Below are 25755 nucleotides of genomic sequence, written 5' to 3'. Positions count from 1 at the left end.
TTGACACTATATAATAATTTAAGTTGTGATTTCTTACTTTTAAAAATTGAGATGATCTTAAAATATTACAGAACCATTGAAACTGTGTTTTCACTCCGGAAATTCCGCATCCATTAAGAGGATAGAATGATAATAGCCAATAAAATCGGGTGTAAAAAATAGAGTTTAACGCTCGACCACCCACTCTGTGAGGAACTCGACAAAATGTGGAATACGCGGAATCCGCGTGCAGGAGACACAACGGACCCACAGACTTTTGATAAAGGCGAGAGTACGCATCATTGCAGAGGCAGCGAGAGCTCCTAGTCAACTGAGAGATTTCGGAGGTAGCAACTTTTGCGGCATTTGTGAGAGGAACGAGAACCAAAACTACGTTTCACGTCTATGTCAATTCGCATCTCCTTTATCTTCATCGTTTCATTTTTCTCTCGAGCAAGATTAAACTTAAACAAGAGGAGCTGCAGGGCAGCTAGTCCCTGCCTGGGGCTCGAAGAAAACTAGATAGCAGTGTCCCGAAAATCCAAGGAGGGTTTTGAAGATTGTCTAGGGTAAATTTAGTTTAGTTCAAGGTTATGTTGGTCAAATGATCGCTGCACACTGGACTAGCTAATCTAATAATGCTAATCTAATAATGCACTGCTGGAAGGAAGTTGGGATGCTAGCAGATCTCCCTCTCCTTGTTCTCTGCCATCCGTGTTATGCTTTCAAATTGAAATGCAATTGTTCTTGTTTAATTGAAATTGTTGTTGTTTCCATTGGATACAGAGTTTAATTTGAACACTAGAGTTGCGTTATGTACAATCAAGGAAAACTTGGCAAAATAATACCAAGTCTAGTGTGTTATTAGAAACAATTGCAAATCATTTGTTTGAACAACCTTTATAATTTCTATAAAGTACGGATAGCTTGAAATACTCAGTGTGGGGAAACTCAGTGTAAATACAAACTATATATCCAAAGTTGATTATTGAAAAAAGGAAAACACATTATCTACACAAATAGAGTTGAGTGTTACAAGACTCAGGCTAGCCACGGTTACATAGCAAAAAGAAAAAATATGCAAAACTGTAGTTGGAGATAGAATGGCTTCGGACAAGCCATATGTCCAAAATAAACAAACAAACCCTTAAAGGAAAATGTTAGAAACCCTTAGTTTTACACACAATTTAGAACCATGATCAAATTATATATCAACAAAAACTACTAGCTAGTATGAAACTTTTAATCCCCTGCTAAATCTCATGTGATGGAACTGTGGTCATAATTAACAATATTTCCACGCATTCCTAGAATAGGAACTGGTTTTACAATTCCACCACCACGTCATATAAATACATGCATTCTACGGAAATTGGTATGTGAGTCTAGAGCACTTCGAAAATGTGTCGTTGGAATATCAATGTCTTGCGACACCTTTCTTGGAAGGAGATCAACGGATGCCTTCCCTGATGCTCCAACCGAGAACCATAGTGGTATGCACGTGGGCTATGAATTATGATAACTCTACTGGCCCAGGGACATCTGTCACCCTAGAACTCTGCAACTAACAAATGTACAGAAACATCATTTTAAACATATTGTCTCACCCCACGCCCTACATGCATTGTTGTTCTCAGGGAATTTTCCAAGGATGTAGCAGTCGTCATTCTTAGGAAAGCACGCGCATCGTAAAAGAACATAGGAAAGCTAGGAATCAATACCACTAGAAATACAAACATGACAACTTTTCCTATACAAATGATACGATATTTCTCGTTCAAAGCGGAAGCAAAAGACTATGGAATTCCACCCAATGTGCCTTTCCTTTCGACCAGTGTGCCTTCTTTTTCTTTCAGACAGAGTTGAATTATAAAGCTTTCATGGTGAAAAAGAAAAACCAATTCTAGAAATTCCACCAATGTGCCAAGAGGATCTATTTGTTCATCATTATCAAGCTCGATCATGTGGGTACATAACAAATTGGCATTCCACATGCAAGCATATCAACAATTGTTGAGACATCTTGGCATGTGTCCATTACAGATGGAAGCATATCAGCCCGGCTATGAAACAACTCAATATTGCTTGGCAAGTAGCTCAATATTGTTTGTTTGGTGGAGAACTGAATGTAAGTTGGATTTTTGTTGTTACTAAGACCCTACAGTTTGGGTTAACAGAGTATCTGTACAGGTGACAGGATCATAACTTCAATCTGCATAGCCATTGAATACGATCAAATAAATCAGTTGGAGTTTAAACATACCTCCATGAGAGTTCTATCATATTTGTAAGTGATTATACATCTTTCTATTCAAAATGGTTGTTCATGCATTAACATTTGGTTGTTTATGCATTACCATTTGCGTTCTGTTTCACGTATTTGGCTCAAAACCTGGCTTAAAAAATAATCTAGGGCAAACTTTGAAATAAGTTTATCGATGCTTACAAATAGATATCTCTCAAGATTACCATGAAAGATCAGATAAGAAAAGAATAATTTATGAACTCGGAATGCATGAAATTTCTTTTCCCTTTTTATATATAAGATTGCCAAATCCTGTGTGCACATATTGTGAACACAATATTCTTATTCATTCTCTGCTTGTTTGGCATATGAGAAGATATAATGAGGATGAGTTGCAATTTTTGTCGAGTCTTGCCGAAGGGTTGCATCGAATCCTGCATTCTGAGACCTTACCTACAATGGAATCTTGCATTCTGAGACCTTACTACAACGGATAAGCATCGCAGTGTCACAAGTGAACACCACTATTTTCTTAGCCAAGTTTTATGGGTCTGTGGGGCTGACGAATCTCGTTAGCAACGACCTGTGTGTTTGAGGCCTGGTATTTTTCTCATATTAACAATATTTTATCTAAATCTATAGTTGCAAGTTGCAAATTTGTATTATTTACTGTGTCTGTTTTTGCACATAGATGTGGATATGATTTGACTCATATATTAATTTCTGGATGAAAAATGAAAAATGATAATTGATAATGGGGTAATTCTCAAATGCCAATGTCACTCGGAAAAACAGAAAATCTAGCACAATCAGTAAGTTGGATAAGTTGGATAATAGTACTGGATTAGGCTACAGGGTTTTCCAAACGCTTCTGAAACTCCCATTTCCAAAACGCTGAATCAGTAAGTTGGATAATAGTACTGGATTAGGCTACAGGGTTTTCCAAACGCTTCTGAAACTCCCATTTCCAAAATGCTGAATCTTCCCAGAGTTCTGCTTCTTTTAAAAATTTCGTAGAGAAAGTTTCAGCGAAAGTTTTAGCCTCGTCCATGACTTTCTCTCCTGGAAAGGCAATGAGGGAAGCCCTATATAAATTAAATACAACTCTGTTCTCATCCTCTGTCTGACTAGCAGTGCAATCAAACTGCCCAATTTGGTCTTTGAAATGAGATTCAAAACATCTGAAACAAAATGAAAAGCTATAAGACCTTCAAGAGAGAAAAGAGCGAAATTGTGTATTTGAATGCTATTTCTGAAATTTGCAAGTAAGAAAAAATTCTTAATAGCATGAATTACTTATTGCTACTTATTGTTTATTGTATTACTTATTGCTACTTATTGTTTATCGTAGTTTAAATTTATTTGATAATTTGTAATTTATATTAATTTCAGAATTGTACCTCATGAGGCTGCGAAGATGTGAAGATGACACAGGTCAATTGCCGTGACAATAGTTCCTGATTCAATTGAAGCCAGCCTGGGCACTTGAAGAAGCCGCAGCCTTAAGCCTATCCACCTGAATGAAGAACAGGAAGACTGAAGAACAGGAAAAGTGAAGAACTGGAACTATAACATTAGACCATAGTTCCTGATTCAATTGCCTGAAGCCTGGGCACATGAAGAAGCCGCAATAGTTCCTGATTCAATTGAAGCTAGCATGGGCACTTGAAGAAGCCACAGCCTTAAGCCTATCCACCTGAATGAAGAACAGGAAGACTGAAGAACAGGAAAAGTGAAGGCCTGGAACTATAACATTAGACCATAGTTCCTGATTCAATTGCCTAAAGCGTGGGCACATGAAGAAGCCGCTGCCTAAAGCATATCCACCTGAATAAGACTGAAGAACAGCAAAAGTGAAGGCCGCTATGAATTACACGAAACTGGAAATGCATGGTGTGTAGGTGGAAGTTAGACAGAGCAATGCATGGTGTGTAGGTGCATGGTGTGCACGTGGCAGAGCCAAGCTATATGGCATAGCCAATTACCCAATTACCCAAACAAGTATAACATATAACATAACATTTAACACTGGAGACTAATGCTAACATTAGTCTAGGCTGTGAACTTATACGATTAATACAACACCTTTAAAAAACAAATAAGATATGGTTTGCCTCAGTTTGCCTCGGGAAGAGACCAAATAACATGGTGAAATCATATGTGATTAAAAAATTTGATTATAAGTGATGAGGAACTCGAACAAGCAACGTAATTTGTTATCACAAAATCACTACTGAGGGCTGCAACCAAGCAAGATTTCATGTAACTCTTTCAAACCTAACTTTAGATCAAAGATTAGCCTCTTTGATCAGAGAGGGCTCTCTCACAAACTCTTGATAAAATCCTTCAAACACTAGATGGCTAACTCTTTATTCACTTATGAAAGCATAACTGGTTGGAAACACATCAAACTGGTCCTCATTGGGCTATGGAGTCTATAATATTAAGTAAACAAGGAAAACACAGTGATCTCATGGAAATCAAGGCTCTTAGCATTACATGTCAAACATACTCCACCAAAACATAGCTTGCTGAACACACAGGAAGTCAGAGCATAAGATTATGAATTCTGAGTGATTGCATTACAACAAGACTATAAAAGAACATAAAGTATAAAACACCATCATTATATTTGAACATGACAATCCATCGAGAATCTTGAGAAGAGAATAACTCTGTTTTACTATTACTGTCAAAAAAGGTCTTACAATGGCCCAAAACAACTCTGTTTTTCTATAAAGTATCCAACCTTTTTTACATAAAAGTTATTCCTATATATAGCCAATCAAAACACTACTGCATGAGACTCCTCAATAAGCATGAAGGGAGCTCGGAATTTTGACATTAATGACCTTAACTATATCATAAACAAACTAACTGATTACAAGAGATATGGTGCTACGAAAACAGAGGACTCCATCACATTGGCACTTTAAGTCTTTCTCCTCGTATACTTTGCTGCGTTCTTGGAGCTTGCCACCTGTAGCATTACAATAATAACCAAACCAAACTGACAGCAGATTCAATGTATGAACAGCTTCGGATGCCTGATGCATAGATGATTCATCAACCAATAAGAAAATGAAGCCTATATTCACGGTTGCTGCCTCCCATCGGTGTTCATGTATTAATGATCCAGTTTCAAGCCATTTAATCCTTGGATAGTCCCGTGTGACTGAAGAAAACTCATGATCTGGCCATCCCATAACTAGACAAGTGTATCACTTAACACCTCAGCAGCTCTATCATAACCCTAAAAACTCGGACATAAAGTGAAACTTTCAACAAAAGATAAAACTTCACCTTTTCTTCGAATACTTACACCTGGCATCCTTTTTTAAACATCTGACTGACTTTCTATAGTCTCCATGCTGGCATTAAGTCATCTCTTTAAACATTTGCTAACCTCAGCATTCAAACTCAAGTTTTCAATATAAACAGTCATCTACAACAGTTTAATAGCGCGCTACGAAACTGCTGTAGGTCATCAAAATTAAACACATGAACCTTACAGCAACAATAACTCAAGTCTGTGATTTCTTCAGTCATTCTATACAGGTGCAAGGACATCAAAAAGTCTCAAAAAGCTTTTAAAAAGATGATAACCAAAATATATCAAAATTTGGGAAGCACATTCCTCCTTGGATCATTTAGCTAGTTTGTCTAGCTTCCCTTTCAGGCTGATGACTTCTTCCTTCAACTTCTTGTTCTCTGCTCTTAGACTTGCATTCATTTGTTTCATAATCTTTGCCTGCTTCAGAGCTGGCACTGTCCATACATAGGCATCAGATACTGAGCTAGCTTGACTGATCAAACTTGTTTTACCTTTCATTACAGCTTTCTTATGGCTTGTATATCTTACTGCCTTTTCTTTAAAAACATTTTGAACCTGAGGTATTTCCTTACTTGCTCCAGCTTGTTTCTTAATGGCAATCACATTTCCACTTTGACTGATAACAACCTTATTATCCTTGTTCTTGCTTTTAGCTGCTTGGACTGTTTCAGAGAAGATTTCAAGTGCCTCTGTCCTAGGCATTTCCGAAGGTGCTTTCTCTTTCTGAGCTCTCTCCACTTCTTTAATTTGCCTTCTAGTCACTGGTCTGCGTGGTTTAAAGGCATATTCTTCACTTGGTTCTTCAAACTTTAACCTTTTAGAAGCCCTTGACCTTTTAGAACTTTCAGGTGAGGATTGTGTTAGATCAATATGCATTGGTGGTACCAATTGATCTTGCTCAAGTTCAAGTGGTTCAATTTGGATTGGATGATCTTGTTCCAATTCAATGGCTTCAAGTAAGTCATTTAAACTACCCTTTGAAATAGGACTTTCTTCCACAGGGACTGACTTTCCTTTTTCTTTGCTTAGTTGGCCTCTAGTTTTCACCCTTGAAACCCTTTCAACTTCACTGGATTTAGCTTCATCTTTTCTTTTGTGAGTCTTCTGTTTTGATGACTGAGGTGTTTCCTTAGGAGATGACTTAGGGGTTTCCTTTTCAGATACTCTAGATGATTTTGGAGTTTTATCTACTGATGCTTCAAGTATCTCTTTAACTGCTGGCTTAGGAGTTTTCTTCATTGATGCTTCAGGTGTTTCTTTAACTGTTACAGACCTCTCTGATTTCTTTGTTTTAGCTTTGGGCTTCTTATGGTCTGTTATTTCTCTCCTAATTTCAGCCAAAGTAGTTTCCTCACTCCTTTCTTCTCTTTCTCTTACAGGTAATGGAGTGAGGCCCGTTTTACTTGGGAAACCGGCCATAAACACAAATGAATCCCAGTCTTTACCAATTTTATGTAGGCTATCCAACACCAGCAATTTAACCAGACCATGATGAAAAAGAGATGTTTCATAAGCATCTTTCTTTAACTGAATCTTATCACACATCTTGCTAATACTCCTGAACAAGTAAAAAGGTATGTCTATTGAACTCTTACCAGTGAAGTGTAACAGCAGCTTGAAGTGGTATGAGTAAACTTTGTTGTACCTACCCTCACATGTCAGGTACTTCTGGATACATGTCAATAGCATAGCATAATTCTCCTTTAGATAGCTCCTTGGGACAGCTTTAGTGAGATCTTCATCTACATAAGGTGCCTTCAAGAACTCCTTACACCGACCCATGTCAAACTTGAAATTCTTGAACCACTCTTGGCCACCCCTCGGGATTTCTGTGACAGTAGAAATGACTTCAGGGGACACCGGAAACTCCAACATGGCCACCTTCGAATTCAGTCCAGTGAAGTTCAATGCAAATGCCTTGGTCACTTCTGCATGTCCACCCTTTAATTTTTCACAAAATCGCCAACAACCAGCACTTCGAAATGTCTTTGCTACCTCCTCATTCCTGAGAGTTACATCTAACCCCTCCGGCTCTGTTCTCACACATTTACCAGAACGGTGCTCCTTTCTTTCCATGCTTCTTTAAGTATTTTTACACAAGGGAATGATGGTGGTTTGCAGCGCGAAAACAATCTTTAGCTGTAGAGAGCAGGCTCGCTTGCAGTAGTCCGTTTAAAACAAAGCTCAGGCTTTTCATATAGCAAAAACCTTCATATGATATAAAGGACTCATTATGAAATGACCATCTCCTATAACGTCCTTCAAACTGACACACAACTATATGACTTCGGACCTTATGGCAAAATAATGGCTAATCATGACATAGAAAGGGTGTGAAAAGACAATCATGACCGGATTTGTGACTCACTACTCTCGGATTAGACATTCAGAGAAAAACGCTGCAAAAAACCCTGAAACTCCGATTTCGTAGCGCAGGCAGTTCAAATTTAAGAGGATGCGCTACGAAATTGCTGACAAACAGAGCGCTACGAAAACACGCAAACATTATTTCGCAGCAAAACTGACCAATCACCCCCGCGCTGCGAAACTGCGCAAGTACCAAAGACATCATACCCGCGCTGCGAAACTGCGCAAAGTACCAATGACATGACATGACATAACTAACAATGATGGAGGGTGTCTAATGATCTTGCCTTTACACGAATTCTCATCCACAACTCTTGAATTTCAAATTTGAAATTGACATAAACTAATAAACCTATTTACAAGACTTCAAGACTTTATAAAAACTTATGGACAACCTTATATACATGAACTATAGTTCCTAGTGATAACATAATTAATGCTAAACATCGTGATATCGATTACTATAGTCCTTGGCCATTGCCAGATGGCATGGACTAATAACTAGTGCAATATAAAGTTTAAAATTTAGTAATTTAGCATTTATTGATAAATATAAAAATCATAAATTATGTAGATCATGTTTATGTTAGGTAAAAGGTTGTTATTAGTTTTTAGGAGTGATATCTTTATAGTTAGAGGATGTGCATTGTTTATATATCGGGTATATTTTTTAGTTTAATTTTCATCTTATTTTTTTTAAAACAATAAATCAAAGGTGTCAAATTAATATTCAACATTTTATTATTTGGGTCAAAATTTATTAGCGATTTTATGAACCATGTTGTCAATCCCAGTGCATTCCTTGTTATCTCTATTATGTTTCCCTATTCTTATTTGTTATTGGCACTAATCTTATTTGTGCGTTCCTCATCACAAAATTGAAAATGATAACTATGGTTTTTGACAAAATTATTTTTCCTTGAATACTCTTTCGAGATTAAATATCCAAATTTTTTGGGAATATGAATGTAAATTAGTTCAATTTCCCTCATGTTACTAGTTTCTCACAAATTTTATTGTTATATATTGACTTTATTAAGGAATCATGTAAAAATTTCCTCTTTTCTTCCTTCCTTCCGTACTTTTGTCCGATGTATATCCCTATTATATTCATACTCTAGTTGTTCTGGTTGTTATTATATTCTCTATACTTTGCAATACTCTGCTTCCCTTATTGGATATTCCGTTCCATTTCCTCTGCTATCCATTTTGTTGTTGGTGCGTCCTGGTTATTCTTATTTTCATACTCTGATTCCCTTATTGGGTCATATTATGTTAATTCACTTGGATGAAAATTCTCGGCTTCTCCAGGAGCAGTTATGGCGCATGAAGAGCTTCTTAGATTATATTAATGCTCTATTCCGAGATCAGCAGAGGGAGGTCCCCATTTATCTGAATAATCGATTGCTAAGGATGCAAGACGCTGTTGAAAAGCGCAAAGATTTGATCTAGCACTCACTACGCCCCTGGCCGCAGCAGTGTATTGACTGCCTTGTTTGCAAGCCCAGAATGTCTACACAGATCCAAGAGTGGAAAACGACTTGTTCTGATTTCTTTGATGACCTTCAAGCAGACCTTTTAATGATGAACAATGCTTACCAGATTGTGCAGGCGGCACAACAACATGCAGACGTACTACTTCAAGGCCAACCAAACACCGTATTGGTAGGGTTGGAAATTAGAGATGCAGAGATACAGGTTGTGGGTTAGCTGACGAGAGCTTCCCATGTCCACCTTCATACAATTGGTGTATATGTCATGGGTGGTGTGGGTAAAACGACGTTCCTCAAAAAAGTCTACAACACCATCAAGGTTAGTCACTTTTTTTATCATATGATTTGGGTTACAGTTGCTCGATTTCCAATTGAACAGATACAAAATGATATTGCTTCTGCACTTCATTTAGATGTAGCAAACTATTCTAGTGATGTGTGGAAGATGAAATTGTCTGCCTACCTCAAGACGAATAGATTTCTTTTGATTTTAAATGACATGTGGATTTGAAAGAACTGAGAAGGTTGAATAAACCACCACACTATAATTGTGGTGAGGATCTTCATTTATAATTAAAGAGAGATAATTATATACTAATTTCATATCAATTAGCAGATAAATTTACATAATTTACTCCTAGAATTAAGGGATAGTGTTGTCATGAATGTCAGGGCTTAATTTATGTATGGTAGGCCTTTGATGACGGAAAATTATCCTCAACACCCCCCCGCAAGCTGAGCGTCGGATTGGAATGAATGTGAAGCTTGGATCAGAAAAATTCAAAAAGGGGTCGAGGAACACTTTTTGTGAAGATGTCAACAACCTGTAGATGAGAGGGCACATATTGCGTGTGAAGTTTGCTAGCGACAACAAGTTCGCGAAGAAAATGATAGTCTAATGCAACATGCTTGGCTCGCTTGTGAGAAACTGGTTTGGAGCTCAAAAAAATAGCACTCTTGTTGTCGCATAAGAGAAGAGACCATTGTGGAATGAGAACCTGAAGGTCACGAAGGAGATGCGTAAGCCAAATAAGTTCGGCAGCAATGTTTGCAAGAGCACAAAATTCAGATTCGTAACTGGAACGAGATACAGTAGGTTGCTTCTTAGCACTCCAAGAGACCAAATTGTCACCAAGATAAATAGAGTAGCCAGAGGTAGAGCGACGAGTGTCTGGACAACCTGCCCAGTCAGCATCAGAGTAAGCAACTAGAGCACTAGGAGTAGCAGATGAGCGAAAAGTAAGGCCAAAATGGAGGGTGCCCTTGACATAGCGAAGAATACGCTTAACAGCAAGAAAGTGATCTTCAGTTGGAGCATGCAAAAATTGACTAACAGAGTTGACAGCATGAGCAATGTCTGGGCACGTGATGGTCAAGTATTGTAGTGCTCCAACAAGAGACCTGTAAAGAGTGAGATTAGAAAATAGAGGGCCATCAGCAGACAAGTGTTGGGAGACAACCATGGGAGTATGGACAGGTTTACTGTCAAGTAACTGAGCGCGAGTAAGAATATCCCGTGCATATTTCAGCTGACTGAGAAAGAGACCATCTGCAGTTGGCGAAGCTTCAAGGCCAAGAAAGTAACTGAGAGGACCCAAATCTTTAGTGGCAAACACAGAATTGAGTTTACAAATAAAGTTTTCAAGAAGAGAGGTGTTGTTGCCAGTAACAATAATGTCATCAACATAAAGAAGCAAATAGATAATGTCAAATTGCTTATGAAAGACAAATATAGAAGGGTCCTCGTGGCTGCAATAGAAACCAAGTTGAATAAGAAAAGAGCTGAAGCGCTGGAACCAGGCATAAGGAGCTTACTTGAGACCATAGAGAGCTTTCTTTAATAGATAGACATGATTAGAAAAGTGAGGATCAATGTACCCAGGCGGCTGTTCCATATAAGCATTTTCAGTGAGAGTGCCATTGAAGAACACATTCTTGACGTCAAGTTGACGAATATGCCACTTGTTGTTAATAGCAAGAGAAATCACAACACGGACAGTAGTGGCCTTGATAACATGACTAAAGGTGTCAGTGTAATCAAGACCGGGTACCTGGGTATATCCTTTGGCAACAAGGCAAGCTTTGAATCGCTCAATGGATCCATCAGGAAGATATTTTGTTCGGAACACCCATTTGGAGCCCACAATATTGGTGTTCGCAGGTCGAGGAACCAAAATCCAGGTGCGATTATTGTGCAGAGTGTGAACTTCTTCATCCATGGCAGCAAGCCAGGCAGGATTGTTAGTAGCAGATTTGAATCCTTTAGGTTCAATGGAGGCAAGAAGAGCAGAAAGAAGTCTAGATGAGCCCAAGACACCAAGGTTTGCTGGATGACGAGTTTTGAAAATACCAGCTTTAGCTCGTGTGATCATAGGGTGAGAGCCTAGCGAAATTGTTGGCGCAGGAACATGAGGAGCGGTTCGTGCCTTAGTGGGAGGTGGACTAGAAGCTGGTGTTGATGAAGAGGGACCTACAAAGGAATCAGTAGCCTACAAGGGTTCTTCCACTAGATCAGTACAAATAGCACATGGGTTAAATCCGGATTGAGTAATATGCAGAGAATGTGGTGCAGGGGATGACGGAGGAGGGTCAGTATGTAAAATACGAGGTTCCAGAAAGTGGGAAAATTGTAGAGAAGAAAGGGGCTGAGCATGAGAGGTATCGATGAAAGGGAAATGATTTTCATCAAATTGAGCGTGTCGGGTGATATAGAGCCGAGAGGTGACGGGGTCAAGGCAACGAAACCCTTTATAAGAGGGACTGTAACCCAAAAAAATGCAGGGAATGCTGCGTGGGGAAAATTTGTTAGGCATATAAGCACGTAAACAAGGATAAACACGACAACCAAAGGGATGGAAATTTTCATAATTTGGAGAAGAACCATATAAAAGTTCAAACGGTGACTTACCTCCAAGAAGCGGTGTTGGCAACCGATTGATGATGTAAGCTGCAGTGCTAAAAGCGTCAACCCAGAAGCGAGGAGAAAGGTGAGAGTGAAAAAGAAGGGCTAGGCCAGTCTCGGTTACGTGGCGGTGTTTGCGTTCAGCACGACCATTTATGGTGGGTGTATCGGGACAGGAAAGCTAATGGTGAATTCCGACTGTATGAAGATGAGTTTGAAAGCTAGTGCTAGTGAATTCACCTCCGCCATCAATTTGAAAAATTTTAATGCGAGCAGAATATTGAGTTTCCACAAATTTTTGAAATTGAGTGAAAAAATTATAAAAGTCATATTTGAATTTTAAAGGATAAAGCCAAGTGAATCGTGAATAATCATCAATGAAAATAACATAATAGACAAACCCCAAATTCGATTTGACAAGGGAAGGGCCCCATAAGTCGCAATGAATAAGATCTAATACATGAGGCGACCTATGTTCATTATGTGAATAAGGCAAGCGATGATTTTTCGCAAGTTGAAAGGTACTGCACAATGTGGGAGAGGGCAATGAAGACGTAAGATAAAGATGTCCTTGTTTATTTAAATGTGAAATAAGAGAGTGATTTACATGTCCAAGGCGAGCATGCCATAAATCATAGGAAGCATGTAAAGATTTATTTTTAAGCACAGAAAAGAACGCAAAGTTGCTACACTCCAGTACAAATAGGCTGCCATTTCTCTTACCGGTTGCTACCACCTTTCCTGTTTGAAGATTCTGAATATAGAAACGATTATTAGTAAAAGTAACAGATAAGGGAAAATCAGAGGTTAATTTACTAATTGAGAGAAGATTTTTGGTGAGATGGGTAACAACGAAGACATCTAATAAATGAATATTTGGAGCAGGAGAGAGGGTACCAATATGTGTGATGGGTAAGGAGGCACCGTTTCCCACAATTACAGAATCCTTACCATTGTACTGAGTGGACTGGTCCAAGTGAGATGGGTCATTAGACATATGCACTGGAGCTCTAGTGTCCAAGAACCAATCAAAGATCACTGCATAATTGAGAGAACAGGAATTGGTGAAGGCCTCGGCAAGATGAGCAGTTGACTCACTGGGAACATACCTCTGATTGCAGCAACCAACATAATGGCCATCAAGGCGGCAGATTTGGCAGCAGGGAGGGCGACGTCCTGGACCAGAGGAATGATGACCATTATTTGTAGAGTTACCATGACCACGATTTGCAGGGGTTTGGCCACGGAAGTTGCGGAAGGAGCTATGCTGGGTTGACCGTTCAGGACCACGACTGGCAGCTGTGAACACGACAGCAGGAGGAGCAGTGGGCTCGAGTGACTTTTGGAAAATATCAAAGCTCTCAGCTTTGGAAACTAGGTCGACAAAGCTGGGAAGAGGCGTGAGCGCCATATGCGCAATGGAGAAGCTGGAGAAATTAGTGCCGAGGCCACGGAGAAACCAATGCACCTTATCAGTGCCATCAACGGGCCGACCAATTGCATGAAGGTGATCGCAGAGGGATTTGAACGCACGAGCATAGTCAGCAACAGATTTGGTTCCACGTTTCATTAGCTGAAGTTCGTCCTTGAGATGGATTTTGCGGGCCTTCTAACGGTGGTTGAAGGTGTTCTCTAGAGCAAGCCAAACCTCACGTGCAGTAGAGAGGCCAACAACCTCTTCCAGGGCTTCCTTAGTGAGGGAGGAACGAAGAAGGCAGAGAAGATGTTGATCTGTAGATTTCCACTCTAGGTGGTTGTCATTGGGTGTCTGAGAAGTAGCAGGATTAAACTGAGGGGGAGGTATGATGGTGCCATCAACATAACCCAACAAATTCTGACTCTCAAGAAGAGGAAGAGGTTGACTCTTCCAAAGGAGATAATTGGTGGAGGAAAGTTTAATGGTGATCATATGAATTAAGGTGTTGAAAGGAAGAAGGTAGGTTTCGGTAGCCATGGGGAGGAAAGGATAGAACAACAAAAAAAACTGGCAAAAGGAAGCAAGGAACAAGCTGCAAACCACTGCCTAAACTTCAGATTGAATGCTCCTTGTTCTTGCAAGCTCAATCAGCTCTGAACACAGGTCAACAACAACTCAATAGCACTCGGATGGCAACTGTCTTCTTTCTCCACACTTGACCACCGATCAACCTTCAGACTGCACACAAACAGAGCATGAAATTTGGTACCATGAGAAGGTTGAATAAACCACCACATTGTAATTGTGGTGAGGATCTTTATTTATAATTAAAGAGAGATAATTACATACTAATTTCATATCAATTAGCAGAGAAATTTACATAATTTACTCCTAGAATTAAGGGACAATGCTGTCATGAATTTCAGGCCTTAATTTCTGTATGGCAGGCCTTTGATGACGGCAAATTATCCTCAACAAGAACCAGGGGTAGAATTTGGCACAAGCAAGGGTAGCAAACTTGTATTCTCTACTCGAAATAAAGATCTGATTGCAGAAATGGACACAGAAATGTCCATATAAATATGACCTCTACCAACAGAGGAGGCATGGGCCCTGTTTTGCAGAGTAGCCTTCAAAGACGACCATGTTCCATGGACATAGAGAAAATTGCCAGAGAAGTCGCCAGCGAATGTAAAGGTTTGCCATTGGCGATAAATGTAATAGCCTCAACAATGAAGAGAACCGCAGCTGTAAATGACTCAAAATTTGCTTTAACCCAAATGCAAAAGGTGGACCCAAATTTTCCAATTTGTCATCCAAGAATTGAAAAAGATTTGTATCGGCGATTGAGATGGAGTTATGATGCTTTGCGCTCTGCTGATTTGAAAAACTACATTCTTTACTGTGCCATGTTTGATGAAGATGCACGAATTCCTGTAGAAGGTTTGGTACGAATGTGGATCTCAGAAGGTCTGGTCAAGACCAATGATCGGGACTACGACTACTTACTAGACATTGGTTGCAGGTATGTAAAGTTGCTTCTCGATCGTTCCTGGGTGAATGAAGAGGTTGATGAAATCAATGAAGTTATTGTGCGCTATACTTATGTTCACGATGTTCTCCGCGATACCATGGGGATTTATATCGGTGAGAAAGAGGAAAATTATGCATTTAGGGCAGGTCACAAGTTTCAACGTTTCCCCGACATGGAGGCCTGTGCTGATTGCAAACTGATATCACTTCGCAACAACAATATTACATGTTTTCCAACGAATGAATTTAGGTGTCCATGTTGAAATATAATTTCACCTGCGTGCATTTATTTCCAGCAAAACCACCCTGATTTCCCCGCACCACCTTTCACGCAGCGTGGTATTTTTGGAGGGGGATTCGATCACATATTCTGACTGACGTGTGTCCATAGCACTGTTCCAAAACAATGCATTCCCCGACCGGCAATGTTCGTGCGATTTTGACCTTCGGGGAAATTGTGATAGCCGTTCGATTAAATCAACGGGCCTGCACCATTTGAACTTATGTGAAGTGAAAGTTTTTGACCGCCAGTAAAACAATAAGTAAAATTAATTGAGGTTCCTAAATATAGGTAAAGGTTTTTAGTTCATTTTGTACGGGAGTATGGCACGATTAAAAGAAAGGTATGGGCACAAGTAAACGTTGGTAAAAACCATTTAATTTTAATGTTATTTTTTATGCACGGGAATATGGTATAGGTCAACGTATTGTTATGTTTTGTTTTTGTTCATAGTATATGGAATGCTCATAGTTCATTAAGAGAAATGTGTGGGACGCAGCAACGTAAAGATGTTCTGGTGTTCGTTGGTTGAACCAGCATTGTAAGGGAATGCGCAGCAGCGCAACTGTAATAATTTTTGGATGTTTCATATGAAATGTAAAGGGAGAAACTTGCCGCAGCAAATGTAAAGAAATTTTTATTCCAGCAGTGAATGTAAGTGATTTTTACAGCAGTAAATGTAAGTTTTATTTTTACACACAGTGGTGTAAAAATTTGCAGCTGAGACAGAGTAATTTTTTTTTTTTTGTATGGAACTAGAAGTTCTTGGTGAATCCCTATGTTAAGAGGAATATATTTTGTAACAGGTTTTTTTTTATTAATGAATACAAGTTTTTTATTGTGGATGTGAAACACTCTGTTCTCCCAAAGAAATTTAGCTTCCTTGTGTAAAGATCCCGTGAAAATAGAGCACTTTCCTCTGTTCAGATTTTTGTTTGGAATAACCAGAAATTTCCAACATGGTATCAGAGCTTGTCCAGGCTCTTTGAAGGTGTCAAATAAGCTGAAGGGAAGGTTTTTTTTCTGTAGCAACTTCTCCAGCAGAGTGAAGACTCAGTCAAAAAATCCAAGGTATTTCTCAAACTAGTTTTCTGTGTTGCTGTTGAAAACAGTCAGTTATTTTAAATACACAGTCAGTTATTTTGAAGCATAGTTTAGAGTGCAAGAATGGCTAGCTCCAGTACCAACACCAGCACTAGCATGGGTATGTTTAATACTCAGCTCCCACAGTTTAATGGGAAAAACTATGACTATTGGGCAATAACCATGAGAACCCTGTTTGCCTCCCAAGATTTATTGGAATTTGTTGAGGAAGGTTTTGAAGAACCAGCAAATGAAAATTAGTTTAATAGATTAACTCAGGCAAAGAAAGATCTGTTGAAGAGTTATAAGAAGAAAGATTCTAAAGCCCTCATATTTTTGTATCAAGCAGTGCATGAGAGTGTGTTTCCAAGGATAGCAATAGCCAAGACATTCAAAGAAGCATGGAAAACTCTCAAGACAACCTATCAAGGCATGGAGAAAGTGAATACAACAAAACTACAGTTGCTGAGGAGAGATTTTGAGAATCTGTGCATGAAGGAGTCAGACAATATTGACTCATTCTTCACACATGTGATTGGTCTGGTCACACAGATAAGATCTCATGGAGAGATTCTTGAAGAAAGGAGGATTGTGGAGAAACTATTGAGGGTCCTACCCTCAAAGTTTGATGTGATTGTCACCCCCATAGAGGAGACAAATGATCTCACAAACTTTTCAGTTGATGAACTCCATGCATCACTGATAACACATGAGCAGAGATTGAGTAGAAATGAAAACTCATACCTAGAGCAAGCCTTCAAGACCCAAATGTCCTTTGGAAGAGGAAGAGGTCAAGGAAGAGAAAACAAGAGAGGAAGAGGCAGAAGCCAAAATAGAGGTGGAAGAAATAGTCCAGCAAATGCTCAAGGAAGAGGCAGCCATCCAAATCAGAACCAAGGCCAAGGCAGCAGCCAACAAAGTGGACAACATCATGCTCAAAGACAAAGGTATGAAAAATCCAATGTCCAATGTTATTATTGTAAAAAATATGGGCATTATGCAAATGAATGTAGGAAGAAGTAGCATGATATAAATAATAGATCTAGTGCAAATATCACTAGAGAAAATATCAGCCAAGATAATGTGCTTTTAGCTTGTAATATGGCTGAAACAAACAGTGAAGATACATGGTTTCTAGACTCCAGTTGCAGTAACCATATGACAGAAAACATAGCCTTGTTTTCCAAGTTAGATCAGAGTGTGAAGTCACAAGTCACACTTGGGACTGATAGTAAAGTTTTTGTTATGGGAAAAGGAGAAGTTAAAATATTTACAAAGAAAGGTGAAAAGAAAACCATAGCAGATGTCTATTATGTTCCTGGAATGAAGTGTAGCCTCTTAAGTATTGGATAGCTTGTTCAAAAGGGGTACAATGTTTTCTTTGTGAATGATGTATGCACCATCATGGATAGAGCACCCAGCAAACAATGTATTGTTGAAGTGAAGATGATGAGGAACAGGATGTTCCCTCTCATAATGAAGGCAGATTTAAAAAATAAAGAAGTAATTGAAGCAGTGACTCAAGAGGCTTTCCAAAGCGAACCGAAAGATGAAAATTGGTTGTGGCACTTGAGATTTGGACATCTCAAATTTGGAGGTCTTAACTTGTTGAGTAGAAAAGGGATGGTAAGAGGATCACCATTGATAGAGAAACCAGACAACCTTTGTGAAGGTTGTATCTTGGGGAAACAACACAGAGAAATTTTTCCATTTGGGAAAAGCATAAGGGCAAAAGCACCCTTAGAAATTGTCCACTCAGATTTATGTGGAGCGATGCAAACCCCATCATTAGCAGGAAGCCAATATATTTTAACATTCATTGATGATTTTACTAGAAAAACTTGGGTATATTTTCTGAAAAACAAAAGTGAAGTGTTTGAAAATTTTTGAAATTTCAAAGCACTTGTAGAAAACCAAAGTGGGTTGCATATCAAAGTTCTAAGAATTGATAGAGGAGGTGAGTATATATCCAAAGAATTTCTACGCTTTTGTAGAGAAAATGGAATACAAAAACAGTTTACCACAAGGTACACTCCCCAGCAAAATGGAGTAGCTGAAAGAAAGAATAACACCATCATGGATATGGCAAAGAGTATGTTAAAGACAAATCATTTGCTAAATGATTATTGGGCTAAAGTTGTACACTGTGTAGCATACATTTTGAATAGATGCCCTACAAAAGCAGTCATGAACAGAGTGCCAGAAGAAGCATGGAGTGGGAGAAAGCAAGGAGTCACCCACATGAAAGTTTTTGGATGTGTGACTTATGCACACATTCCAGATCAGCTAAGGAAGAATTTGGACAACAAAGGGGAGAAATGTATTTTCATTGGATACAGTGAGGAATCCAAAGCTTACAGGTTGTGTAACCCATCCACCAAGAAGTTCTTTGTGAGCAGAGATGTTCAGTTCATTGAGGAGGAAGATTGGGATGGAAGCATAGAGAAAACAGTGAATGTTAAAAACTATTTGTCTCATGATGAAGATGTTGAGGAGATGGCTGAAATACATCCCCAAACAGCAGCGTCAACACAAGGCCAGCAAGGGACACCCTTGAGGATAAATGAAAGTGCTTCTCCAAGCACACCACAAGGAGGAAATTCAAGTGCTTCTTCAAGTATTTGTACACCAAATGAAAGAGGTAAGAAGTTCAAAAATTTAAGTGACATTTATGATGAAGGTATGAATTCTTTGTTTGCTTTATACTTTCATGTCGATGACCCTATTCATTTCAAAGATGTAATTAAGGATAGGAAATGGATAGAAGCTATGGATGAGGAGATCAATGCCATAGAAAGAAACAAGACATGGGATTTAGTTGAACTACCAAAAGGTAAAGAAGTCATTGGAGTTAAATGGGTCTACAAGACCAAGAGTAATGCTGAAGGAAAAATAGAAAGACACAAGGCAAGATTGGTTGTCAAAGGATATAAGCAGCAGTATGGGAGAGACTATGAGGAAACTTTTGCACCGGTTGCAAGAATGGAAACAGTGAGAGCAGTGTTGTCCATAGCAGCACAAAATAAGTGGAAAGTTTACTAAATGGATGTGAAGTCAGCATTACTAAATGGAGTGTTAATGGAAGAGGTTTACATTGAACAACCTCTAGGCTATGAAAAGAAAGGCCGAGAGCACAAAGTGTGCAGATTGAAGAAAGCTCTTTATGGGCTGAAGCAAGCACCAAGAGCGTGGTACAGTAGGATAGCTTCCTATCTACTGGAAAATGGATTTGAAAAGTGTGAGGGAGAACCCACCCTCTACATCAAAGAAAAGGATGGTAAATTACTAATTGTTGTGTTATATGTTGATGATGTTATTTTCATAGGTAATGATGATTATCTCATTGGAAATTTCAAAACAGACATGAAAGAAGAATTTGAAATGACTGACATGGGTTTGCTGACATACTTCTTAGGAATAGCAGTAGAACAAAATGAAAATGGGTTTTTTTATCTCACAGGCGAAATATGTTAAAGAAGTATTGGAAAGATTTAACATGCAAGAGAGCAAGGCAGGAATCACTCCCACAATGATGGGATTAAAACCCAGCAAAGAGGATAGCATCAAGGATTTTGATCCTATTTTGTACAAGAGCATAGTTGGCAACCTCATGTATTTGACTACAACAAGGCCGGATATAATGCATGTTGTTAGTTTAATTTCCAGATTCATGGAGAGGCCAAAAGAAGCACATTGGCAGGTAGCAAAAAGAATTTTGAGGTATGTTAAAGGTACTAAAAGGTTTGGCATTTTATATACTATCTCAGAATGTTTAGGTTTAATTGGATACACTGATAGTGATTGGGTTGGAACTGTAGATGATCGGAAAAGCACATTCGGTTATGTTTTTCACATGGGTTCAGGAGCCATTTCATGGGCTTCTAAAAAACAGCCTATTGTAGCGTTGTCTACAGCAGAGGCAGAATATGTGGCATCTACAACAGCAGCATGTCAAGCAGTTTGGATGAGAAGGATGCTAAGGAGTTTATGCCAAGAGTAAGAAAAAGGAACTGTGATTTTTTGTGACAATAGCTCAGCTATTGCTTTATCCAAGAATTCTGTGTTTCACAAGAGAATGAAACACATTGACACAAAGTTTCATTACATCATGGAATTGGTGAACAATGGAGAAATTGTTTTAAAACATTGCAGGACTTAGGAGCAGGTTGCAGACATTCTGACCAAACCATTGGACCAGAAAAGTTTTGAGTTTTTGAGGAAATGTCTGGGTATGACTGATAACCCAACAGTTGAAATTAAAGGGGAGTGTTGAAATATAATTTCACCTGAGCGCATTTATTTCCAGCAAAACCACCCTGATTTCCCCGCACCACCTTTCACGCAGCGTGGTATTTTTGGAGGGGGCTCCGATCACATTTGTTGACCGACGCATGTCCATAGCACTGTTCCAAAACAACGCATTCCCCGGCCGGCAATGTTCGTGCGATTTTGACCTTCGGGGAAATTGTGATAGCCGTTCGATTAAATCAATGGCCCTGCACCATTTGAACTTGCATGAAGTGAAAGTTTTTTACCGCCAGTAAAACAATAAGTAAAATTAATTGAGGTTCATAAATATAGGTAAAAGTTTTTAGTTCATTTTGTACGGGAGTATGGCACGATTAAAAGAAAGGTATGGGCACAAGTAAACGTTGGTAAAAACCATTTGATTTTAATGTTTTTTTATGCATGGGAATATGGTATAGGTCAATGTATTGTTATGTTTTGTTTTTGTTCATAGTACATGGAATGCTCATAGTTCATTAAAAAGATGTGTGGGACGCAACAGCATAAAGATGTTTTGGTGTTTGTTGGTTGAACCAGCATTATAAGGGAATGCGCAACAACGCAACTGTAATAATTTTTGTATGTTTCATATGAAATGTAAAGGGAGAAACTTGCTGCAACAAATGTAAAGAAATTTTTATTCCCTCAGTGAATGTGAGTGAATTTTTACAGCAGTAAATGTAAGTTTTATTTTTACACACAATGGTGTAAAAATTTGGAGCTGAAACAGAGTAATTTTTTTTTTTGTGGAACTCGAAGTTCTTGGTGAATCCCTCTATTAAGAGGAATATCTTTTGTAACAGGTTGTTTTTGATTAATGAATACAAGTTTTTTATTGTGGATGTGAAACACTCTGTTCTCCCAAAGCAATTTAGCTTCACTGTGTAAAGATCTTGTGAAAGCAAAGCACTTTCCTCTGTTCAGATTTTTGTTTGGAATAACCTGAAATTCCCAACAGTCCAAAAGTAGTTTCTCTAATGTTAGGGGAAAATATATATTTGAGAGAAATTCCACAAGGCTTTTTCCTTAATTTCACCAATTTGAAGGTATTAGACCTATCTCTATTACCTTTAAACTCATTTCTAGCATCATTGTGGCAATTGATACTCCTTGAGTTTCTTGACTTAGGGGATATTCAGATTCACAACGTTCTTGAAGACATAGGCAATCTTGCTCACCTTCAATTCTTGAGTATTTGTAACTGTGCGTCTTTGATATCATTGCCAGGTGAAATAGGAAAACTTACAAATCTGAAGCATCTAGATATTATATGTTGTTACCGCTTGGTGCCGCTTCCACATGACATTAAAGTACTTTTAAAGTGCAAGATTATAGAGACTCCCTCATCCGGGAATGGGATGGTGGACAGTGATGAACTCACTTAGCACGATGCCAGAAAATTCATGTAATCTCTGTCTGGGAGATCTGAACTTTGCATGCATATATAATTTGTTCAAGTAATCTGTGCATTATAATTTTATCAATTTGTTTTTTCTATTATATAATTTATAATATTTTTATATTTAAAATGTATCATTTAATTCTAATTTTACTTTAATACAAAATCTTGTGTAAGATTTTTAAAACTTTTACAATATTATTTTAATAATAAATTATTTCTAATATAAAATAATACAATATATTTAGCACTAATGTTCAAATGTCACGTTTTAAAGAATATTTTTAATAATATTGAATGGCCAGTGCTTAATCCCTAAAATGGGCAGATGAACTCGTAATTGAGAAAGCTATGTCTCAGGTACATATTTTGATATAATATTGAGTGCTTAGTGTTTAATCTTTAAAATGGGGAGATGAATTCTTTGTAATTGAGAATGCTTATCTTTTATGTACATATCTTGATATTAAATATTTAAATTATATATTTATAAAAATTAAAAGATTTTTTTTTTTTAAATGTAATTTTTTATATAAAAAAAATTATATTAATTGGAGAATGATACATATTTATTTATTTTGAAAAGTTAATTATTTATATTAATTTAAAATTTAGAAAATTAAATTTTATTATAAAGTTTAAATAATAGAAGTTTATTTAAATTGGTTTAGATTATAATTTTTATAGATGTTTTTGCACCTAAATTTTTGAGCTTATTCTTTTATTTCTTTTTATAACTATATAAGTATTAGCTAATTTTAAGGATGGAAAGTATATAAAATTAGGTGAATGTTATTAGTCTTTAAGATGCAAATTATAAAATTTTTAGTTAGAATTTTGTAAAAATATACAATTTTTTAAGGATTTTATATACTTATTTTAACTTTTGGTGACATTTAAGGTAAAATAATATTATCTTATAAAATTTTAGTGAATCATTTCTAGAAAAAATGGAAATTGGTGAATTGTTTTAGAAAAAACATGGAAAATTAACCCATTTGCAAAATTTAGCTCCTAAAATTCTCCCTTGTCTACTCTCCTAACATAGGTAAGAGTTGTCCCTCCTTAAAACCCCACTAAGTCATTTATGATAGATCTCCAAAAAGTGGTGATTTTATGACCAAATGGAAAATAACCATTGAATAGGGATTTCCTTTAACAAAAGATTTTTTCCAACTGCATTGGTTCTAATGACATCTTCTACTATCATAATTCTTAGGCACTTACTTCTCCATCTTCCTTCCCCTTGATTTTCACTCTCCAATTTTTTCTTTTAGTGATTTTGGGATAAAGCCCCAAATGCATCCTCCAACGTTTGACTCCCCAATGTTCCTCTACTTGCAATAGTGGGAAAATTTCTTGATATTGAATGGATTGTTTGGTATCTTACTATTTCTCGAGTGCTAACAAACATTAGTATTGTGAATTCTTTTACAAAACAAAACCAAACCAAAGATGCCTTGCATACCTCTTTAGCCTATTCTTGTGCTTATTAGCTTGGTCTCCCAAGAGTGGGTGCATAGTTGGATGATGGAGATATCACTTGGATGCCCTCCTTCAAGCTTTTACAAGCAAGTTGGAATGATTTTCTTACCACTCAATTTTTCACTACCTATTTTTTTAATTGAAATGACTTTTTCTTTGATCCTTTGTGCCTTGGAAAAGGTTATTTGGTGACCATTGATTTTGTCAAACTCTCTTTGCCATTGAATTCTAGGCCTTTATGCTTAGGCCTATGTTAAACTACAATTAATTTTAGAATCCCATGACTTCTCTTTCTGATCCCTTGGCCATTATATCCCATTTGTTTAATGAGCTTGGAATCAATGCCTTTGGCTTTATTTTCAAAATCATCAAAAGGTTCTTAAGAAACAAATTGAGAAAGGTTCATGGAGGGTAAGATTACCATGTTCACTTCAATTATGGTGTTGCCTTTTATACTAATAATGGGATGTGTTTGTACTTCCTTGGTCTCTTAGGCATTGACCTACAACTTGGCCAATACTTCAAGCTCATTTTCTCGCTATGATATTATCACCTTCAAGTGTTGATTCTTCTATTAGATCTAGATAGTGAAACCTCTTATCTCTATCATCATCTCTCTTTTCAGTTCCTTACCTATCTAGAGTATCTTTCTCATCAAGGTACTACAACTATATTTCAAAGTCATGGATTCAACTGCTCTAATACCAATATAATCCATAAATGAAGATTTATAATCCACACGTTTGAGAAACAAGGATCTTACGATGTAAATAAAAATTTGTTCTCTGCAATATGATTAGATTCAAGGAAATATATAGTTTGTCCTCTAATTTTTATTTTCCATCATGCTTAAGAGGTCTCTATTATAGTTCTAGTTAAATGACTTAGCTTGTTAAATTTGTAATGAAAAACAAATGCCCATCAAGGAGAAATTATATTACCTTTGTATCTTTCTAATTAGGTAATCCACTCACCAACAATGAAATTATTCAACATAGAGTTTCATTAAGAACACACTTATCATTCACAATGTTATGTATTAATATGTCTACTTATATATGAATGGAAGCCAATTTTTCCTTTCATATGTGCTAACACAACACTTAACCAATTGTAAATCTACCCATAAAAAATATGAATGCATCAATTTTAGTAATATGCAAGAAATTCATTCATGCCAACACTTTAATTATGATAATAAATGGAGCGTATATGGATTTCACTTCAATATTCATTAAAGTAAATGAAATAAAAAACAATGCCCCTTTCAATGAACATACATACCCTTTCAATGAACATACATACTCTAATTGTGGTAAGAATTCATGATTAACTCTTAGATTTAAATAACAATAACTATTTTAATATTCATTTAATCAATTATATAGCTACTATTACTCTCCTCGAGTCATCATTACAAAATTAATTGGCCATTCTAAAATATACATTTGATTTTTAATAGGTGGAAATCAAATGCATAGGGTTGGAGTATGCAAGCAATGACTGTGGGAGTGATCCCATGAAGAGGAAATTACCAATGTCCTAGTAAATACACCCATCAATGATCTCATACAACAATGTTGTAGATATGTTAGCAAGGCGCCCAACATCATTCAAACCCTCAGTTTACTTTTTGGCAACACACTTAAATAGGAAAGAAATTGAAATTAACAATTTAGTGATTTAAAAATGAAGAAATTAGCAAGAAAATCATTCTTTTTTAGCAAATCTAAAATTGAGAACACCATCAATGCCTTTCAATATCACCTCAGAGAAATTAATTCAAGAATTATGTTAGGTGTGAATAAATAGATTTAATTTCGTATTCAAAACAAGAATCCATGGAATAATATACACACAACCATTAATTTTTAAAAACCAAGACACAAAATCTATCTTGGAAAATCAAGTGGGAAAACCAACATTTAATGGGAAATTTTATATTACTCAA

The 25755-nt window shown here is 37.3% G+C and overlaps 1 protein-coding gene across 1 annotated transcript; it reads left to right on the top strand.

Moving 5' to 3' along the window:
• Positions 1-14819: 14819 nt before the first annotated feature.
• LOC149150503 (putative disease resistance protein At5g63020) lies at positions 14820-15533 on the top strand. Its single transcript, XM_089442830.1, has one exon. It carries the CDS (start codon positions 14820-14822, stop codon positions 15531-15533), a length of 714 nt encoding a protein of 237 aa, XP_089298956.1.
• The last annotated feature ends 10222 nt before the right edge of the window (positions 15534-25755 follow it).

Source organism: Pinus tabuliformis, chromosome 9, assembly GCF_031772625.1.
Source record: "Pinus tabuliformis cultivar Carrire ecotype Pingquan chromosome 9, CPIR1, whole genome shotgun sequence".
Classification (NCBI taxonomy): domain Eukaryota; kingdom Viridiplantae; phylum Streptophyta; class Pinopsida; order Pinales; family Pinaceae; genus Pinus; species Pinus tabuliformis.
Note: the sequence above shows the minus strand (reverse complement) of the source record. Positions and strands in the feature narration are given on the sequence as shown.

What these genes read in the sequence shown, in the direction of transcription:
- LOC149150503 (XM_089442830.1), top strand. Translation starts at nt 14,820, where the DNA reads ATGACCTCTACCAACAGAGGAGGCATGGGCCCTGTTTTGCAGAGTAGC.